Source organism: Molothrus ater, chromosome 7 (genome assembly GCF_012460135.2).
Source record: "Molothrus ater isolate BHLD 08-10-18 breed brown headed cowbird chromosome 7, BPBGC_Mater_1.1, whole genome shotgun sequence".
NCBI classification, from domain to species: Eukaryota; Metazoa; Chordata; class Aves; order Passeriformes; family Icteridae; genus Molothrus; species Molothrus ater.
The window spans coordinates 3,660,107-3,681,734 of NC_050484.2; the positions used below are offsets into that span (position 1 = coordinate 3,660,107).

The following is a 21,628-nucleotide window of genomic DNA, read 5'->3' on the forward strand; positions in this document are numbered from 1 at the left end:
GTTTTTTAATGGACCCAATCCCCACTGTTTAAGGCAAATATGAAGGCTTAACATAAAAATAAGCTTTGGATGTGTGTGTGAAGACATGGGATGAAGTGATAGGGTAAGGACTAGGGTTTCTGTTAGTTTTTCATCAAATCAGTCTTTTAAATTTATTTCATGTAGAGTGCATATTTGCTTGGTTTACAGTTTAATGGCGTAAGATTTTTCTCAACTTTCAGTACTGCCCAGAGCTTGCAACCCTGATCCTCACTTGCATCCATGCCCTCCATATCACTCTAGCAATGCAAAGCAGCCTTTAAAAAGGGCTATCAGTTAAAGTATAAGGCAAGCAGAAGGCTTGGTTTGAACCAAAGACCTTAACACCTTTGCTAAGGTCCAGTTGTTATGATCAGTTCTGAATACTCATATGGATTGGACCTATTCTAAATATAAGTGCAAAACCACAGCTATGGATCTAAATTTTCAGCAGAGCTCATCTTTTATGAAGGTAGAAGCTCTGAGGTGAAGAACTTTCAAGAAAACCAGGAAGCATTGATCACCTCAAGGAAAGAGCCTCAAATCACTATTGGAGGCTTTGCCCATTGTGCAAAAGAAACGGCCTCTGACTTTAGAAGAGCCGTGTGATGGTGGTGGTGGGGACTGTACCCATGTGCAATGGCACTGGTACAGAGTGGGAAAGTGGCCTCTGTGCATCCTCCGATGTGTGTTGACAGCTCTCTCCCTTCCCCTTCCCTTCCAGGTGAACGCCCCTTCCACTGTAACCAATGTGGAGCTTCTTTTACCCAGAAGGGGAACCTGCTGAGGCACATCAAGTTGCACTCTGGGGAGAAACCGTTCAAATGTCCCTTCTGTAGCTACGCCTGCCGGCGGAGGGACGCCCTCACAGGACACCTCAGGACACACTCTGGTGAGCCCACCTCGGCTTCTCCTCACACCTCTTCCTTCCTTTATCACTACCGTCCCAGTGCAGCAGGTAGTGAAAACAAAGCGTAGCTCTGGGCCTGTACCGTCCTCTTCAGAGAGTGCAGCTCTCAGCTTTGGGAAAGCCTTGATGTGAATCAGAAAAGTTGTGGTTCAGCCACACCTCTCCTTTTGTGTAACTGAGCTCCTCTGCTGATGCTATCGCATTTCCCTCTCAGTGTCTCCTTGGGTGTATCCCGGCTTCGCTGGCAGATTGTTTTGACATTCTGGGGCCCAAAGTGGCTGTGAAATTCCAGAGATCACAAAGAATAACTGTGGGCTCTTGGAAGCCGGCTTTGCAGTTCATACCCATTTCTTCATCTAATAAATGCCATATGCTGGTTGAGTTCAAACTTGTTCATCTTTCAAAGCCCTCTAAATTGCATTTTTGATTCAGTTAGATCTTGCTGTAAAGTCTCCTAGCTCATGGCAGCCACGGCACTCACCCTAGAGCTGAAGGTGGTCAAGAGAGACTGGGTTTCTCTTTCCTTGTTAAGTGATAGGATCGTGTCTGTATCAATTCTACTTGATATAGTTTCTTGATGAGTTGATGAGAAATACCTGTCTCATAGCTGTGTGGTGTTGGAGCCCCAGCAGTCAGGATCAGCTGTGGTTTTAGTCCCTCTCCCTGCACCAGGGGACTGCTTTCTGCTCACTCACTCATCTGTGCAGGACTCCCAGTAAGATCTTATCACCTGAATGTTCAACTGGTGTGTTTGAGCCATTTGTAAGAGGCTGTGTGTTTAATTGTTGAATGAGCAGAGATAATTGGACTGGTGGCAAGTGGCAGCACTAGGAGTAAACTTCTTTGAGGTGTTAGCAAATGTGTGACTACTGAAATACAGTGGTGGAAACGCAACTGCAGGCAGAGATCCTGCATGAGTTTCCTGACCCTTTATATGTATTTCTTCTCCAGAGTCAACCTCACTTCTGTAGGTGTTTTTGGAGCATTGAATTGGTCTTAGGATACAGAGTTGCTTTGGCATTTCCAAGAATAGGAAAGGGTAAGCTAGTAAGCTTCTTCAAGCAGATTTGGGAGCATGCAGGATGCTGTATTGATGGCATATGCTGAAAGAAAGCTTTGAACTTCCAAGGGAGTACAAGAGTTGGGACCAGGTTGTGAGAGAAATGCTTGAGCTGGATTTGATCTGAAGGTCAGTGGGGAAAATGTCTGTGGAACTGTGAGCTGCAATTTTCATACATCTGACTATACCTGAAGTTTCAACTGGAAATTTAAAAAGAAAACAGGCCACAATGAAATGTTCACAATTGAAACAAAAAGGGAGTTGTGACAAAAACATATCCCATATTACCAAACACAAACATTGCAGTTGGAGACCTCCTCACAACATGAATATAGGTTTTGTTACCTGCCATTGACAGAGATTGGTCTTTCTGTCTGAAGAACACGTGGCTGACAGTTCTGTGTTTTGCGTGAGGATGGAATGTCAAGGTGTGGGATTTTCAGAAGGCACCTAAGCTGCTTAGCACGAGTTCCCTGGAGCTCCTTCCCTAACTGACTTAGCAGTGCTCAGCTCTGCTCAGTTTGTAATTTTAGGCTTTGTTTTCAATGGAGAAAGTGTCACCCCTCTAAGCACTCAGGTACAGCAGCTTTCAGCAGAGGGCCGGCAGGAACAGACAAATGCTCTCACAGTACTCTCCAAGGCAGTTCTTAGAATTCTTAGCATTCACAGGTGAAGAGTTAAAACCTGGATAATTACCCTAAAACCTGCTGTCCCCCTGCACAAAGGTGAAATGCCACTCTGGTCGTGGAAGTTAAGGTCTGTCCCTGCCATATAAACAAGCTGGGTTGGATTATGCACACCTGGATGATGGAGAAAAGGGGTAGATGTCCCCAAGGGACTTTGAACAGTTTGATATCAGTGTGCTGTACAAGCATGCTGTGCTTTCATAAAGTACACATCAAAGTCTCTAAGTAGGCTTGGAAGGTGGAGCAGATCCAGCAGCTGTAGGGAAGGTCTTTTCCAACCCAAATAATTGTATGATTGTGTCAATGTTTGCATCTTCTGCTATTTCTGACCAGAAAAGAGGATATTGGATAAAATACAGAAAGAAGAGGTTGAAAACTGTTTTGAAATAGGAGACTTCAAGCCAGTTTCAATCTGGTACACCTAGTGTCTAAATTGAGGTGAGTCTGAATATATTTTTGTAAGAGGAAAGCTCTTTAGATCAGATCCTCAGCTGATGGAGATTGGAATTACATCCTCTAAGTAAGGAAAGTACTTCTGTTTTACACCAGCTGAGAATCTGGTGCACAATTTCATGAATGCAACATCAATTCCCTTTTTTTGAATATTCTTTGGATATTCTCTGACTATTTTTGTATATTCTTTTCCTACTTAAATAAGAGCTGTATAAATTGAAAAATACCCAAGCAAAACTCCTTAATCTTTTCTCCTTCCCAAGAAGGTTTAAACTGCTATGGAAGACAAATTATGCAATGAAGGAATTGAAGAATTCTGTCTTTTTTTTCCCCTCTCAGTTAGTTTGACTTGTGGATTTCAGAGCACTTTGCTTGTGTCCCCATTTAGTCAGTGACATCGTCTCACTGCTGCTTTTTAGTCAGTTCTTCCTGTGCTTAGTGAAGTTTTCATACAGTACAACAGAAAAGGTAAAAAAATAAGGAAATGTAGATGCAAAGAGAAATTAGCAGAAGCATCTCTGAGATATTTGAAATAGCCAATACTTACTACTAATGTAAAAATAATGACTTTTTTTTCTGTGGATTGATGTTTGTTCATGCTTTTTAATGTTATTTCCTGTTAGTTTGAAAATGTTTCTAAGCATCATAATCTACATTTTACCTCCTCTTCTTGTGCAGAATCTTATCTTACTGTGCAAGTGTTCCCAGGCCAAGTGGTTAACAAAATATTGCTTCTCATCTGTAATGCTGCTACTGCTGTTTAGCCCTAAATAATTAAGGACTTATCGTGCCGTGATTTACTCCTGCAGTTATTTACCTTTTAGGGACATAGACAGTTCTGATGAACTTTATGTCTGTATTTTCCTCCCACATGCAGCTGCTTTGGTTTCAGGAATATAATGATGCCTTCAGGACATCAGTAGGATAATGCCTGGGGAGAGATTCATGCTTAGAATTACACTAAGAGTGGGCAGGTACCTCAAGGTACTTCAGGACTTTCAGGTGTTGTTTTCTGAATTAACTCCATATTTCCACAACCCAGATAATATAAGAGAGGTGCCAGAGAGGGCTTCCAGGATGGGAATGTAAGGCTGTGCAGTGCTGGAGCAGAAGTTGGTGGCCCCTTCCTGCAGGATGCACTGGATAAATCAGCAGGGATTGGCTTCACCTTGCCTGGCTTTTGCTGTTTAAAGGGGAAAAACACCCAGAAAAAGCCAGTCTGCTGATGGCGTCCACAAAGTACCTTCTGTCTCAGCCTGAGACATGCCTGTCTTCTCCATCCCCTCTGGAATTGCACAACAAAAGAATGGTAAAGACAAGCTACATGAGAAAAAATTTCTGCTGTAGGCAGTTTATGAGCAAATCCCAGAAGTTTTAAGGAAGGGCAGCAGAATCTGACAGGTCAATCTGATGGTTAAAGCCATTCAGATGTTGGCCTCCATACTTTGAAAGGTATGACAGTTTTACCCCAAAATGTTGATCATCTTTTACCCCAAAAAGCCAGGCATCCTCATATGGGCACATAAACTTAGCAGTTAGGTTTTGGCATGGATTTCTCTTGTGTCTAAAATGGAGCTGAGTCAGCCCTCCCCTCATAATGCTATTGTAAACATAAATGCTCTGACAGTGCTGGAAAAAGTCAAGGCTGCAGTGATGAGCAATGTGGAAGAGCCCATAGCAAACACAGGCACCTCAGTTTGCAGAGCAGGACTTGGGCAGTAAGTCAGAAATGAGGGATGGGATCACTTGCTAAGGAGAAAACAAAACTCAGAGTAGGTTTTGACTAAGTGAGCATCATCCATCCATTGCACTAAGTAAGGATGGTCCTGTGTGCCAGTTGTTTAGTGCTTAAAAGGCTGTCTCATCATGTGTGTCCACACAAACTGTCCACATGGACATTAATTCTGGAATTTCCTGATTTTTCTTTTTACTTGGCAGCTTCAGTCATGTTTGTTGCTGTGGGAGTATGTAAGTGTTATTCATATATGAAAGCAGTTTTACTGTCTCTTTCTTCCTAAAAAATTGGGTAGTCAGATTATTATTTTTTCATAGAAGATTGTCCTCACAATCCATTTTAAAATTTGCTTTGAAGGTACTGCTTTCCTGTCTAGAAAGTGTCCCCTCCAACAATTTTTTTGCTTTTAAGAAATATTTTTCTTCCCACTCTTTCTCTTGCATTGCTGCTGCATGTTGTTTATTTCTGCCCAGCTCTCCAATAGCACTGCACTAATGGTACCCCTTTATTTGCAAAAGAAAAGCAGAAAGCCTTTGTTTTGAAAAGAAAGGCTTAGGCAAAAACTCCCAAAAGCACAATCTTAGCAAACCATGTACAGTGTGCAAGATGAAAGGCGCCTATAATTAAAAAAGAAAATACCCTGTTCATGGAAACTCCTTCCATATTTATTGGTTAGCCAATCCATCTTTCTCATGTCTTCTTGTCCACGAGGACTTTCCTTTCAGCCCTGCCTGGGTGGCAGTGAGCCCTCCCAGGTGTGCCCACACCCCTGGAGTTGGATGGCAGACCTGAGGTGCAAGGAACCTGTTCCCCAATCCTGATGACACACTGGCCTCAATGCATGTTTGGGAGAGCCCCACTTCTGAGCAGCTCGTTTTGGCTGAAAAATTGGATGAACAAATGCTGGAATACACAGTGCTGTCCATGTGTTCTCAGCTGTGAAAAGCCAGTGAGAATTACTGAAAGAGTGGCAAGGATGGTTATTAAGAATAATGAAGTCTATGTTTTAAACTGCTCTTTTTCATCTTGAGGGAACTTTTGCCACTATTAACATCTCCACTCTAAAAAGGCCCAGTATCTGCTCTGTAACCATGTTTTTGAGGATGGGAATGTCATAATTAGATGAATCTTGTGATCTGAAGTTCTCATTACACTCTGAACTGGACTGACTCAAACACTTTGTGAATGGGGGAAAAAAATCAAAGCAGACACATAGGGTACAATCTGAAAAATCAAATGTGTATGTGAAGAGGCAAGGGGATATTCTGCATACAAATGCCATTTCTCCAAATAGGTTAGCAAACAGCATCTTCCCTCAGTTGTGATGAGCTGGTGGGTATTTATGCTGTTGATCTGATACTTGGAGCTCTATTTAATCAGGCAGAGCTGCTCTTCCTCTCAGGTTTTCTTACGCTGTTTCAGTTAAACTCAGTGGAATTACCCTCGTCACAAAATCATTTGGGGTTTTTCTTATCAGGCTGCGGGTTCCAAACTGCTGTGAGCATGTGCGCAATCCTGCAGCAGCTCTGCTTCTCATTACTGCTTCCAGCACCTTGAGGCCTTCACTCCATGCTGGAGAGAGCCTAAAATCTCTGATATTCTGCCTTCCATTTATTTCTGTATGAGTTTTTAGAGGTGAGCTCAGAATGTGTACAGGGTAGGGAGTTTGCTATGACTGAGCTTTATGCCCTGGGGATCCTTGTTTAAAATTCAATCCTGTGTGGAGCCCTCTTGTATCCCATGCTTTGCTAGAGCCCCACCTGGACCTGATCCTTGGAGTGAAGGGGTCTTCTTCATTTCCAGAGCAACTACTGTAATAAATACTGGTATTTATAGCCAATACCAATTAAGGTATTGGCTATATGGAAAGGTTATCTTTTATGCTCAGGATTCTCTCAATGTAGAAGCTTGGTCTTTTCTACAGAGCATAATTACCACTGAGAAATCATGAATCAAAGAAATCTTTGATTTAAAGATGCTGTAGGATCTTGATCATTCCAGGAGAAGCATGTTTGGTCTTTGTTCTCAGGGCAACTTGTGAAAAGATATGGTTCCACCCAAAGCAAGGAATGTTCACTTTTATGTTTTTGTCTTGAAATTCCATAAAGATTACCTCTTACCTGCTGTAATTTAGGAATCAGTCTTTAACTGTTCAGTGCAGGAAATCTGCTTTTGACAGATGAAACAGAGAAACAGGAGGAGTGGTCCTGGCAAACAAAGGTAGATGGGCTGTGTACCAACTCACGAATCCCTCTCTTAGGGATTAGGTATCAAGTTTGTTTTCCCCCACTCCTGTCTGGAGTGTGTGATTGAGACAGCAGGAGCAGATGTCCTGCAGCTGCCTGTGTCTTGTGGTGTCCCAATGCAAGTGGAGGAGGTGGTGGCACTTCCAGTGCCTGGGTGCTCCCTGTAAATTGGCTGCATAGGGAATTCCCCCTCTCCTAGAGATCACAGGCACCAACACCATGGGAACATTGTCATTCTTAGTGTCAGTTCACAGCAAAATCAGGTGCTAAGGTTTGTCCTGGTGTCTGGGAGAAGGTCCCTCCTGCTGCCTCTCCCAGTGGACCATGGCTTTGCCAGATGTAGCAGCAAATCCTCTGCAGTGCTTGGAGGTAACAAGGCTCTTGTTCAGTCAGGAGCATCACAGTGTAAGATTCACATGGGGTTATCTCTCATGAACTGTGACTGGTTCATTCCTGGTGAAATACCCATGCAAGGATCGAAGTTTGTGTTTGGGATGGAACTGCTGCCATCAGTTTTCTGTGTGTCTCCTGTCTCCCCTCCATGTTAGCAATGCACATCCTGGCATCTTTACCTGGATTCTGTCCCTTTCTGTGTTGCCTCAGGCCACATGGAATGGAACAAAGCACCTGGTCCTGCCCTTCTGGCCTACAATTTGGAGCACACACAGGCCCCTCTCTGCTGCTGGGTGCTGCCAATTCCTAGGCCAGCCTTGCTGTTCTGGCACAGCAAACAAGACAGTGCTTTCTGTTTCCTCTGGGCTTTTATTCTGCCACACAGCTATATGTGGGATTTCACTGGCATCAGAAAAGCATGAATGTGGTAAGACTTCTGCATGTTGAGCAGCAGCGCTTCTAAACACCGTGCCTAACCTGTTTTTTAAACATCCAGAGAGACTGTTTCTGTTGCCTCCCTAGGGAGACAATTCCACTTCCCATCTGCTTTTTATAGCTGTGACTCTCATCCTGATATTTAACCTTAACTATTCTTTCTTTTGGTGTAGATTATTGCTCTTTCTAACACTGTCTTTTGTGACTGTGAGTTATTCTTGTGCTCAGTTTACACTATGATAGGCTGTAGTTGTATATCTAGCATTGATTCTGTTCTAGTCTGTCTTTATCTTCCAATCCTCCAGTTTCTTTTTTATTACTAATTCTGAATGTTTTTGCTACCCTTATTCACTCGTTTATGAGGGAACTAAATTACAAAGTCATTTGATGCTTTGGAAACAGGGGCCAGTACAGATGCAGACCCCTTACCCTTATCTCTGCCTCAGCTGCCTGCCAGTAAAATGGAAATAAAGAGCATTTCTCCACCTAGTTGAGATGGTGAGAGGGCAGCACGTGGGAATCATGGCAAGGCACAAACGTATTGCTGCGATGAAGGTCATGTAAGTACATCACAGAGTACTCCGTGGTGCTGGTGCCCCAGCTGCACGGCGCTGTACGTGATCTCCTTAGGTTTACTTAGCCTTTGTGCAGTAGTAAAACGAGATAATTACAAAGTGGAAGGAATAATAACTTTGTATTGTTGCCATAACCACTGAGGTATTAGACCCCGAGAGCAGCGTGATTATCTCAGACACAATAGTAAGGTGATTATTAATAATACTAAAGGACTTACTACTTAGCCTGCAATTTTTGCATCATTTCTTTAAAAACCCCTATCTATTCCATCAGCCCCAAGCCTGTGTGAAGTTGGTATGAGTTGTTGCCTCCTTGTTATCTGTTTTTCAGTGATGAGAAAATGAAACAGGAAAACCCCCATGAGACCCAATTTGCAAATTCAGGGACCTAAGCACCAAGGTAGCTTTGTGTGCATCACTTGTCTTTCTGCACCACAACTGCTGCGGACAGGCTGGCAGGTGAGACTCTAGTAGCTCAGGTATTTAAAGATCTGTAGCCCTTTGCTCCTTTCAGTTCCAGCTAAAAACAGTTCCCTTGTTCTTCTTGTCACCAGGGATTGTTTCAGAAATGCGGTATTTTTATGCTCAAGTTAGCACATGTACATACAAACCCTGGATTTAAGGTGCAGGTGTTGCATCTGAGGGATTTGGGTGTCTCATTGTGTTAGGATAAGCTGGAGGGACATGATGCAGCACACCAGGAGCCCTCCTGCTCCAGAGCCAGCCACTGAGGTACCTGCAGTGGGTTTTGCAGACAGAGATTCAAGAGGTGACAGAGAACTTTTTCATGCAGTTGAGATGCAGACCTGGTTTTGACATGAGCAAGCCTCATCTCAGCAAAGCCAAGGCCACTTCTGAGCAGCAAATATCACAGCAGCTCTAAGGAGCAAAGAAGTGTTTTGTTCCTTTTTCCCCCTGAAAATTCTTTTCAGGGCAAAAAGCTTCTGCATATCATATCTCTGGGGACAGGAGACCCAGCATTTGGAGCTTTTGTCAGTTCTTGAAGGAGTTTGTGAAACCTTTCAGTTTGGGAATGTTTGAGCTTGGAGCCCAACAGTGGTGTGAGGCCTTCTTTCATTGATATCTCAGAGCTGTGCTACAGGGCAGTGTGACAGGGAGAACCACCCCTGACATTTTTGACAGCATATGTTTTAAGGTGTAAAGAGGTATTTTTGCCATCTGGAAAGGAAGCCAAGACAAACTAAAGGGGGACAAAAATAACCCATAACCCACGCCACAGCAGAGTTTAGGAAAGCTGCTACTGATATATTCTCCTGAGCTCTCAGCAGCCTGTAATTATGAATTGGCTTACAGCTAAGATATTGATGGATATCACTCAAGAAGGAAAATGAGAATGTCTAGATTTTTTTACAGTGAACCTGTACTGAACTCTGTGTGACTCTCCTCCTATTTATAACCCAGAGTGAAGTTCAAGGAAACTTGTCCTGGAGGTTTCCCATGAGAGGGAACTGTTTTTACCTGACTAAAGCTCTCTGGATATTTTCCCATTTTTTATTTGATCTAAGTGTGAACTTTCTCCACCCTCTGCCCCTCCTTCCCTTCTGGAGTGGTTAGAGAGGTTGATTGCAGCCAGGATTACACAAGAGATGCCAGTTGCACACATGTTTTGCATAACTGTGCTGTGTTGATTTCAGACAGGGTGCCCCAAGTTCCCTCCCTGCCTTGCAACAGCCAGTCGAGATCTCTATCTTCATTCCTGAACTGGAGAAATGCTGGTGAGGCCCTGACTACTGAACCTTTGACAAAGAGCACCTGGATGGGACAGAGCTATCCCTGTGGAATAGGGATTTTCTACCTAGAATTTGTTTGGGCTCTTTGTATCAAAGGTGCCAGAGTTGTTCTGCCACTGGGAAGGGCTGCAAGCGATCTGTGCCAGCTGCTCTGTGTTAAGGGAATGTGCTCCCCAAGCACATGTCCTTTCCTTCTATTCCAGCAAGAGGCATGAATGTTCTCATGTGCTCTGAGACAGCCAGGGACCTCTCTTGGGAAGAATCCTGACTGGAAAATTGAGACAGGCTCATCCCAGTGCTCATTTTGGGACTAGTTCCATGTGGCTTTTATCTTTAGGAGCAGTGAGGTCTGCTTGATTTCAATGAGAGTTAGGGGCTTTGACAGCCTAAGCCCTAGCCTGTGTTCCAGTTCCTTTTGCCAGGAAATAGGTGGATACTTTCTTCCTCCTGCCTCATTTATTTGGAGTGCAAGTCAAGACCAAACTGCATGGGGCTTTGAGCAGCCTGGTCTAGTGAAAGGTGTGGGAATGGGATGATTTTCCATCCCAAACCATTCTGTTATTCTGTGACAACAGCACAGGGTCCCCCCCAGCCAAACAGAGCTGGGGCTGTTCCCAACAGGTGTTGCCTCATGGGACAGAGCTGCCCTCACAGGTAGCCAGAGCCCAGATGATTTAAGGACTTCAAGGTCTTTCTAAAAAATAAATCACATGCAAAGAAGACACTGCAGAGAATCTGATGTTGAGATTTTTATATAGAAAAGTGACATGGGCCATAGACTCTCTCTCACTTGGATACCCTTCATGTGCCTGCTTTTTCCTTGTTTCCTTGGAGACAGTGTCTTGTCTGAGAGCAGTTAGCCTTGGCTGGGAAAGGCCTGACATTTCTGGTTTGTGGGATAAAGCTGTGCTGATGAATTTTCCAACAACCACAGAGGCAGGATTTGGTACAGACATAAGCAGCTCTGAGCAGGGTTATCATGTGGGCATCTCTAATACCTCTCTGGAGACACCCCTGAAGTCCCTGGTGTGAGAGCAGGGTTCAAAGATCCTCGAGGAGAGCCCAGCGATCCCTGTCCCTCAGGTATCAGAAACGTTTGACAAATTTCTCCCTTCCCTTTCCTTCTTCCAAAGAGCTGAGTCAGCTGGACTGGCATGTCTGGAACTCTGTGGCACCAGAGCAGGCAGTCTGCCAGCAGCATTACACACTGCATCCAAGGGAACACGTCACTCCTCTCTCTCTCTCTCTTTTTTTTTCCCTTTGCAATCCCCACCCTCTCCCTTTTATTTTTCCTTGTTGATCCGTGTAGGTGAGTCAGAGAAACCTGCTCATCCACAGCCTGTTCCTTCTTGCCAAATCCTGGAGCAGCACTCCCAGTTCTTGTTGGGTGTCAGGAATGGGTTATGAAAACAAAAACTGATACAGTCGGTGTACTGGGTATGGAGCCCATAGGGTAAAGGCACACTGAATGTGCCACCTAGAATGGCTCCCTAGCAGAGTGATGCCTTTTGTAGGAGACACCTTATTCTGTGATTCATATATAATATTAGTTTTATTCATTTAAAACACCAGGGTGGAGCAGGGAGATTATTTAAGGCATAAATTGGGGAGAAAATCCATCTTGATTCTGAGTTTTGAAGCAATGGAAGAATGGAAAATTTCAGGTAGGAAAACAGGGAGTTCACGGAAGTGGTTTTGACTGACGTTTTGGTATCAATTGTAGTTCTACTAATCCAAATAAATTCCATGGATATTGCCACATTTCCTCAGAGTGTACACTACTGATGAGTTTCTGACCCCAGGAATTAAAACATCACAAATCTGGGTTCCCATATCAGATACTAACAAATAATAGCACAAGGTGATAAACTGGCCTTTTTATTTACCTTACAATATTTATTTCATGAGTGGGAAGGGAGTGAGTGAGCAAACATGCAAGGTAACTTTTCCTTTTTGGTCAGCTGACTCCAGGAAGCCAGTGTCCAACTTGGGGTGAAACTACAGGTGTTGGTAATGCTGTAGGGCCAGGTGTGTCTACTATCCATAGCTACATTTCCATCAGGCAGCATCAAACCTTGATTTTTGGCACCTTCTGTTGGAATGAAGCTGTTCAGCTGCAAAGGATAGATCATTCACCAGGAAAAGTGCTTTGTTGGACTTTTAGGTGCCATAGTAAAATGTCCGTGTTAGCTATATTGTGAAAAATGTATCCATTATGTTCATATGGTCTTCTACAAGCAGAGGGTTTGTTCCAAGAGCTAAAAATGAGCCAATTTTGAGAGGCTGCAAGTACAGCTCTGGCTGAGAAGCACGAGATTTCTGCCTTGATCAGCATCAAGTGCTGGAGGGCAGGCCCTGGGACAGGATCACACCATGGTGAAGAGAAAGCAAAGGCCATTTTGTGTCAGGTGATCAAGAGGACTTTGTGTCAGATCATCAAGATGACTCTTGGTGAGACACAGTCATTTCTCTGAGTTCCAGCCCAAGAGAAGAGGAGAGAGGAAGGTTTATTGCCCAGCCACCTTGTGCAGGGGAGGAACCCAGATGGCCAACAAAATGGGGCTTGACAGAGGCAAGACATCAGTGTCACAGTGGGAATGAACCCAGATGTTCTAAATTCCCATCTGCTGACTCAGTTACAAGACTTTCCACACAAATTAAAAGAATAGATATTAAAAAAAAATTTTTTTCTTGATAATGAGGAACAAGAAAATTTACATATTTTCACTCTTGATCCAAACTTCTGGGTGAAATCTCCTATTTCTAAGAGCTTAGTGTAGCTTTCAGTGTGATTTTTTTTTTTTCATCAGGGAATGTAGTTAAGTATATTCAGAGTTTCCTAAATTCCCTGTTTTTATAGGAAAACTTTTTAAAGTATTTCTGGATGCTTATAGAGCCATTTTCTGTTGTTCAGCTTTTCTGTCTTTACTTTCAGCCTAAGAAGCTGCTTTTTCTTTTCTTATTTTCTTCCTTTTGGTTTAGGTTCACACCCATATTTAATTCCCTTATATTTTGTGAACTTCCCTTTCAGTCACAATTAGTTTCTGAATCTATCCAAGACTTGTAGTGCAAAGCTAATTGCACCAAAAAGGAAACATCCTAAACCCCCAAATCTTTCCTTCCTTCTTTTCCACTCATTCTTTCTACTGAACAAACCTAAAAAATCCTGGGTATTAAGAAATACTCTGATATTGTTGGGTTTTATTTTTTGTATTGAAACAAACAATTAACAACCCGCTCCCCCACAAAAAAAAACCCAAACAAACAACAGCAACAACAAAAAACTAGGAAAAATAGTGAGGCTAGCAGGAATTGCAGAATTTTATTACCTAGAAAAGATTAATCTAGCTTCAATATCAGACCTAGATACTTGATGTAGAGGTTTGTGCTAGAACAGAAGCTGCCCAGTATCTCAGATTTCTCCTTGAAAGGACCCTATCATCCTTTAAAGGATACCTGTGCTGTTCATATTGCTGTGCTGAGATCTGCTTTTACAAAATGCTCATGATTTCCTCCTGCCAAATACTGTGGTGAATTTTGACTGTGGAGCAGTAAAGACCACTGGTGTCGGTGAGAAAAGTCCCACCTTTATTTCGAGCTGCTCTGCATTGTTGGTGCTAAACACACCAAAGTTGATCAGAGTTGTGAGGCAGAGAAGGAGCAGGGGATGGCAAGGCTGCACAGGTGGAAGGAGACAGTCACTCTCCTGCTGTTTGACCTCATTTGACACTGGTGCAAGACATGGCAGAACTGCATGCCTGAGCAGCAGATCTTGATGAGGGTGACACGAAGGCATGGGCCACACTGATTCCTGGGCAGTTAGAGAAGTGTGAATAACAATTTTCATGTCCCAAAGGAGCCCATTAGTTTCACAGCCTGACCTGCTTTTGGAAACAAGATTTCCTTCAATGTTGGCCTTGATCAAAATAAGCGCAAACTCCCAACATCAGTGGTTAGGAAAAGAAGAGGAGCTGTCAGTATTACTCTTCCCAAGTTGCTGTTATCTTCATGACAGCTTGGTCTTAATTGTCTGTTTCCAAAACTTTGTTTCTGACAGTGACAAGAAAAGGGAAAACTTACAGGAAGGGCAGTGTGTTCTTCCTACCTGCTAATACAAGACATAAAACTGAAAGGTGCCAGGTGCTAACGATGCTTTATCTCACACAGGAGCTTGTAGGTGGAACAGGGGAAATCATTGCCACAGAATGAGAAGAAATGAGTTAAAGGGCTTGCTCAGTGATTTTATACAGGAGAAAACTTACCTATTGTTATAGTGAAAGCTAAACATGGTGTGTCTCTATCTCCTGTTGTTTGTATAGTATAGGATACCTGCTGGCACTCTGGCACTGCCTGCTCCAAATAATTCTTAGGTTCTGTTGGCTTTGTAATGCTCAGGGGCTTCTGCAGGATATGCAAAGGGGCTGCACTTGAAATAAATGCAAACTGCAGAGAGCTGATGTGAATTGGCTTCCTAGAGAAATCTGGCCCAACATCTACATTTGTTTTACCCAAAGAGGAAACAAAAACCCCCAAACAAAAGCTCTTGTGAAGGGAGTGTTTGTCCAGCAGCATTCCTGATCTGCACTGAGGTGCCCACACCCAGTGCTGCCCCTGGGAGCTGTTCCTCCCCACCTGCAGTGGAAGCTGGGCTCGTGATGGATGACGTGTGGATCTCCAGGCACCTCCTGACATTCCTGCTGAGCTGTGCCACTGCCAGGGAGCGCACAGGACAGGCCAGAGAGGAACAACAGCCCAACCTAAACGTGTTTGTATTTTACCTGCTCTCTCTGTTGCTGGGGCAGGGTTAAAATGAAGAGTAGCCAACAAGCACATTTTGGAAGGTTTGCCTCGTGAATCAATTAACACTCCACTTATCAAGTCAACTTTATATAATGTTAAAGGTCTGAAGTGGAGTGGAAAGTCACAGAGTTAAGGTTTAACCTCTTTCTTCAGCCTGTTCCCACCCACATCCAGATAGCATGGAGACATTGCAGGTTGGACTTGCCAAAGTCACCTCTTGTATTCCCTGGAAGGCCTCTACCCCTTTTGAAAGTTAGTGATGATAAACCTGGCTGCTTGTAAGTCACTTTGAAGCCAACTAGGTGATAAAACACCAGTTATTTTGTGGACTTCCTGGTTTGTGTTAGTTCATCTCAGCACCAGAGTGCAATCTAAACAGAGTCCTGTTCTAGTATTATTTAATCATGTCAGAATCCATGTAGAATTCCTAGTAACCCCATCAGTGCTGGGGTTCTGGACCTTCTGGGACATGTTGGTGTGGGACTTGGACAGTGCATCCAGGTCAGTGGCCTCACAGCATTAAATGCAGAGCATTTGCACTTGAAACTTTCAAATACAAGTGGGGAGGGAAATCAGAATGCTTCATTGGCATTAATGTATACTAAAAATTGAGTGTCAGGTTCCTTTTGCCAGATGTGAATGGAGGAAACAGTTAAACCATGAGAAATACATGAGGAGAGCTTCTATGTAGTGTAATATGTGAGTCTTGAGACATAGAATTACAGCGCCCATGAATTTCATCTCTTTCAAAACTAAATGCAACATTATTGTCCCTATCTGTGTTTTCCTTAATTTGGTGCATAATTTATTTGCATGGTTTCACATAGACAGGTACATTTTCCTTTGTTTTTTGCACATACACAGATACAACATACAAACCTGCAAAGTGAACAGGTGCTGCAGGAAAAAAATGTGCTGCATGGGAAAAAAATGGGATGTAAGATTCTTGCTTTTTCTTGGTTTGAATGGGTGCTGCAAGATTGTGGCAGAAGCTGTGTGAATATTTGGACCATTTGGAAGACTTGAGTAAATCTGTGACTGTGCCAATGAAACAGGAGTTTGTTTGTTTGTTTATTTGTTAAACTTCTGGCACAAAAAGGGCACCTATTTATTTATAACCCTGGTGGCAGATTGAAACATTGTTTTATCTGTAAAATTCTGCAGATTAGTTAATAAATAAATACAATGTAATGAATCATATAACACAGCCACTAATAGCTGCAAAATAAATTGAAACATCTATTAAAGTAATAACAGGCTGCAGGCAGAACCTCCTGAAGATACAGATAAGGACCCAACCCCTTAAATGCTGTACCTAAGCACTGATATTTGCAGATTTACTCTAGATTCTGGCTGTGTCTTTCTTATAGACATGGTATGGATAGGAAAAGTTTCTCTTGACTAGCGCGTTTACTTCTTGGATGAAGTCCTCAGGGTTTATGTATAATCTGGTGTTGAGCACTGTTTGTTGTGACATACTGAGGGAGAACTGAGCCCTGGTACAGTACTCACTGCTTGCTGCTTGTTTGACAGTGCTGTAAACAACTGGCAGGTGGATGCAGGTGTCAAGCTGCTGGTTTGTGCCCTGGAGGTGTTTGTAGGAGAGGCAGGTATGTCGAGAGAACCCCAGAGTTGGAGGTGTGATGTTTTGCTGTTGTTTTACTGGGTGCTGATGTCCCACGAGGATCCAGCTGGGTTTCACTGCCAGCTGTAATAGGACGTGGTAGCTGTCAACAAAAATCACTTATCATTGACTGCCACTGTGCAAAGAGTCAGGACAAGCTGCTTTTCACTTGCTGAGAACCTCACAAAATGTTGTGGCTGTTGAAGAGCCACGTATGTATCAGTTACAATTGATAATAATGTTGACTGAGAGCATTGGGCCACGAGGTCATGAAGTCAGTCAAGTGCTCTGTTGTGACTTCCAAGTGAAGATCTGTATGTAGGCTTCTCCTGTTGTACTGCTGCATTTTGAGTTTTGAACCTTTTGAGGTGCCCAGAAACCTTGCTAAGCACAAATCTACTTGTGTGACTTCTGTGCCACATGATCTGGTGACCCAGCCCTTTACTACATGGGTCATTATTAGGGTTCATGGACCCTGTTATTATTAGGGTTCATGGCCTCATGAACTCTAATACTTGGCCCAAAATATGTTAATCTAAAAGGTCCTTGTGAAATGGAGACATCAGAATTCTGTGATGAATTCAGAAATGTATCCACATCCCTTGAAACATAGCCCAGGTATTGTTGCCTGTTCTTGGACTGGGAAGATTAAAAGTTAATGTGAAGTTTTCATAATGTGACTAGAGATTTTGTTCTTGCTGAAAATTAGATTGCTTTAAGATGTCACAGGTTGGGCCCTCAGGAGAGGATGCACTTGACACTGTGTGTCTCCAGTCCGTGTGTTTCTGTGCTCCTCCAGCCTTTACTTCAGATGTTTATGCATTGTGACTTTTGCATGCAGGTTGTTGTGGACAGTCTTGGGCTGGCTGTGGGACTTGACCTTATTTCTGAAGTCCAGTATATATGAGTATTGTGTGTGTAATCTCACAGGCAAAAAAAAAAAGAAAAAAGGCAACGCATCAAAGAGCCCCCATGAATTTCAATTAACACATTTACAGTCATTAAGCACAGCAGTGAGACACAGCTTCAGAGCGGGATGCAGTTCCCTTTGCAAAGCTACGTGCTGCTCAGAGCCAGCATGGGCTTAGGTCTCACTCTAATTTTTTTGTGATTAGTTCGTTCAGGGGTCTGTTATTCATGTAAATATTTTTGTGTGTGAGCCTTTGAGCCAGGCAGCTCCAGACAAGCCGAGGTGCAGTGTTTAATTACAGTAGCGAGGCACAGCCACCGTGTTGCATCTCCTGAGCCTCAGCCCTCCTGCTGCAGCCTCAGCTCTGCCTCGGCCCTCTCTGCCTCTCAGAGCTGCATCAAGGACAACAGCAGCTGTTATTGCCACCTTCCTGCAACTATTGCACCCTCTCTTTTTTGTCCCATGTGGGGTAAATGACATCAAGCTCGGGGCATTTGACATCCCCCTGTGCTCAGTTTCCCAGTCTGAAGGACTCCATGCAGCACATGGCCTCACAATGCCACGTATTGTTTTATTTCTGATTTGATTTTCTCATTGTTCCTCTGTTCTGTGCCATCCTAAGTATCTCCTCCTGCTCTTTAATGTTCACTCTCATATCTAATATAATCATAGTGTATTATTAAGTCCTTAATTTCTCAGTAGAGGTACCAGTGCTATTTTTCTGTGTCTCCCTACTTGTGAGTGCTCCACAAAATTAGCCTCTGTGCATCTGGCAAAGTGCACAAGTTCATTTACATGCTGTGAAGAAGGGAATTATTACCTTAATCATATGTATGAATAATTGAAGCCCAGGAAATCAGAATAACTTGCCTGCAGTCACAAATTTGTAGTGTAACCAAGAGTTGAATTGTATGCTCCTAGTCCCAGCCCAGCACCTTAAATCACATTTCCTACCTCTGTGTTAAAGCTGATTGTGCTCTGATAGGTCCCATTCAAGGCAAAGGGCTGCTCTCTAGGCACTGTGTGACTGCAGAACAGTCCCCTTCACTTAGGCACCTTCCAGTCTGAGGGAAGAAAACAATTAGTGAATGAATAAAGGTTATGATTATGATGGGGGACTCACTGATATGTTGAGATGCTCAAATGCATCCAGGAAAGGGCAACAAGGCTGGTGAAGGATCTGGAACACAAGATCCTGTGGAGGAGTGGGTGAAGGAGCTGGGGTTGTTTAGCCTGGGGAAAAGGAGGCTCAGGGGAGACCTAATTGCTCTCTAGAACTCCCTGAAAGGTGGTTGTGGTCAGGTGGGGATCAGTCTCTTGTCTCAGGCAATAGGACAAGAGGATACAGCCTTAAGCTGTGCCAGGGGAAGTTCAGGCTGGAAATTGGGAAAAAATTCTTCACAGAAAGAGTGATTGGGGATTTGAATGGTCTGCCCAGGGAGGTGGTGGAGTCACTGTCCCTGGAGGCGTTTAAAAAAAGACTGGACGTGGCACCCAGTATCATGGTTTAGTTGATAAGGTAGTGTTAGGTCATAGGTTAGACTTGATGATCTCAAAGTTCTTTTCCAGCCTAGCTCAGTCTGTGATTCTGTGAAGTATCAGCTCAAAAGAACATTCTAACTTTAACACTGCTCCAGAAAGCTTCAGTTGGAGAATACTGATGTTGCTCCTAGCTCTGGGGTGCTGGGGGCTGAGCAGGAGTTCAGGTTTTACAGAATTAAGTCCCACTCAGTGCACTGCTGTCAGAGGGTCTCTTGGTCTGAGCCAAAAGTAGCTGTGTTAGATGGCCATGCAGTGCAAAAGTCTTGGCTGGCTCCACTTCCACAGGCAATAGAGCAAAAGTACTGGAAATCCGGGGCAAGCCTGTGCTCCTTGCACTGGGCCAGCCCACGTCACACGGGCAGCCATGCTCAGCCCTGCCTGAGCAGTGAGTGCTTGAGCTGTGGCCATGGACAGGAGCCAATGGACAGGGAGCAATTCTGCTCTGCTTTGCTGCACAGGACAATGTGCTGCCCAAAACAGGCGCTGTAGTGTCAGTGCTCTTAAGGGAGGCAGGATTTTAGCTCACTAAAGTGCATTGCAGCTCTGAACCCATTCCATAAGCCTTTCTTGCTCTATGTGCTCATGGCAAGGTGGGACCTGGGATGCCTTGTTGTTTCCCTTTGACTTACTTTATATTCTGCTATTCACTCCCATCTCTTTTGAGAGCAAAATGCTCTGTGAATGCCTTGAGGGCTCTTTCTCTTTCACTGACCTCTTTTTATGACTGTAAAGAAGTTTCCTTAGGCCCAAGTCTGCTTTCTGTCTTGAATATTGACCTTAGAGTTACACCATCTCGTTGTCGCTGCACGCAGACTTCCCAGCTATCAAAGTTCACCCACAGGACTCAAAGTATTCCTAACTCAGAAACACCTTGCTTTTATGTCCTCCTCCTCCCTCCACATGAGCATTTTAATTTCACAAGCAAAATCCATTTTCGATGAGTGGTTCACCTGTTTCCAGGGCAAAAATTGTACTTCAAATTTAAATGTCTTTTTCACTGTGACTGTCATAATATTTTCCATTTGAGGCTGAGATTCCACCGTGGGTTTTCTGTGCCATGTTGTCATCTGTCCAAATCTAAGCTTAAATGTGTGGAAATTCTGACATTTCAGTAAGAAATATAAAGTGGGTTTTTTATGTTCTTCAAGTTGGCTGTTTCATAGGTGTGGCCACTGGGTTTTGCCCAGCACTCTGGTCTTTCCCAGTTCAACAACAGATCAAAGATTTCTCAAGTTTTTTGGGCTTGTTTGCATTGACTGTGCTGTGTCATTTTTGTGAGAGTAAGTGACGGTGATTTTTTATCTGATTGTTGATCCTGAAAAGCTGATAACAGAATAATTACCCCAAACCAGGCATTTCCTGCCTGACTTTGCTTGGCAAGAGATGGTTGTGTGTGATGCTGAACGTGGTGTCCGTGCGGATCTTGGAGAATGCAGCTTCAAATCAAGCAAACTTGGAGTGGTTTCACAGTGAAAATGGCTCTGAGGTATAAAGAGCCATTCTGCTCTGTGGTAGAAACTCTCTTTAGATTTGAGAGGAGTTTCTTGGGGTTTTGAGAGGGGTTTGGTAGATGTAGTGCTGTTGGACTCCTTCCCCTCAATGCCCTTTAGTCAGAGACTGCTTATGCCCAGGAGTGTGAGCTACATGTTTTGGGGGCAAATTTTGAATATTGCTGTTTACCTACACTCAGGTATTTGACAAAGGCTGAAATATTTTTCGTCAGTCATGTGGTGTCATGTCAGGTTGTTATGTGGAACAAAGTATGCTGTTGAGATTATCACTGAAATTGAATTCTCTAAAAGGCTTTTGCAGCTTTCTATCAGGTAATATGAAATACATAGAAATGTACACCCACTGGCAACATTCACTTCCAATTTTTTTTTTTTTGTCATTAACTTCTTTGAGAATACAAGGGGATATTTGCAGCTCTTTCAGTGGCTTGACATTTGTCACAATGATACAATTTCGAAAATGTTGACTGTAATTGCTACCTCAGCTCACTGAACCTCTTAGCAAAGGGGCTGTGAGAATTGCTGGTGAAACAAACTCCTGCTATCAGAACTGATTCCATTGTGGTCTGACCTGATCAATTGCTCTTCAATGCAAGTCCCAGTCACTCTGTGTAATTTTATAGTGTAAATCTCTGTGTCATTTTATAGCATAATATTTTACACCTCTGGGGCTGTGATGTGATTGCAGCTCTAGAGCCAGCAGGGACAGAGTTGGGAAATGAACCCAAGGGAGTTGTGCTTGATACTACTCAACTGGTGCTCACAAACTTCATTCTTTGCAGCTGTGTATTAAGCAACATGACCAACATTTGCCACATGTTGTTTATTCTCTTATCTTTTCCCTAGAGAAGAGAAAGTGTGTACAGCCCCTATTCCTTTCCTTGAGGAATTATGTTCCTCAAATCCCATATTGCCTATAGAAATCATGTCTTTATCGTTAACTTTTATCCTCCCTATTAACCTTCAGATTTGATGGAAT

The 21,628-nt window shown here is 43.4% G+C and overlaps 1 protein-coding gene across 3 annotated transcripts in view; it reads left to right on the top strand.

The window, feature by feature from the left end:
* IKZF2 (IKAROS family zinc finger 2) overlaps window positions 1–21,628 on the top strand; it is a 117,416-nt gene that overhangs the window by 70,926 nt on the left and 24,862 nt on the right. For 2 of the 3 annotated variants that reach the window (XM_054515450.1, XM_036387072.2), the window contains exon 5: window positions 743–910. The exons of the other annotated variant lie outside the window; for it this stretch is intronic. In XM_054515450.1, the coding sequence (XP_054371425.1) occupies window positions 743–910 (168 nt within the window). The remainder of the gene's footprint in view (window positions 1–742; window positions 911–21,628) is intronic. 3 annotated transcript variants of the gene reach the window in all.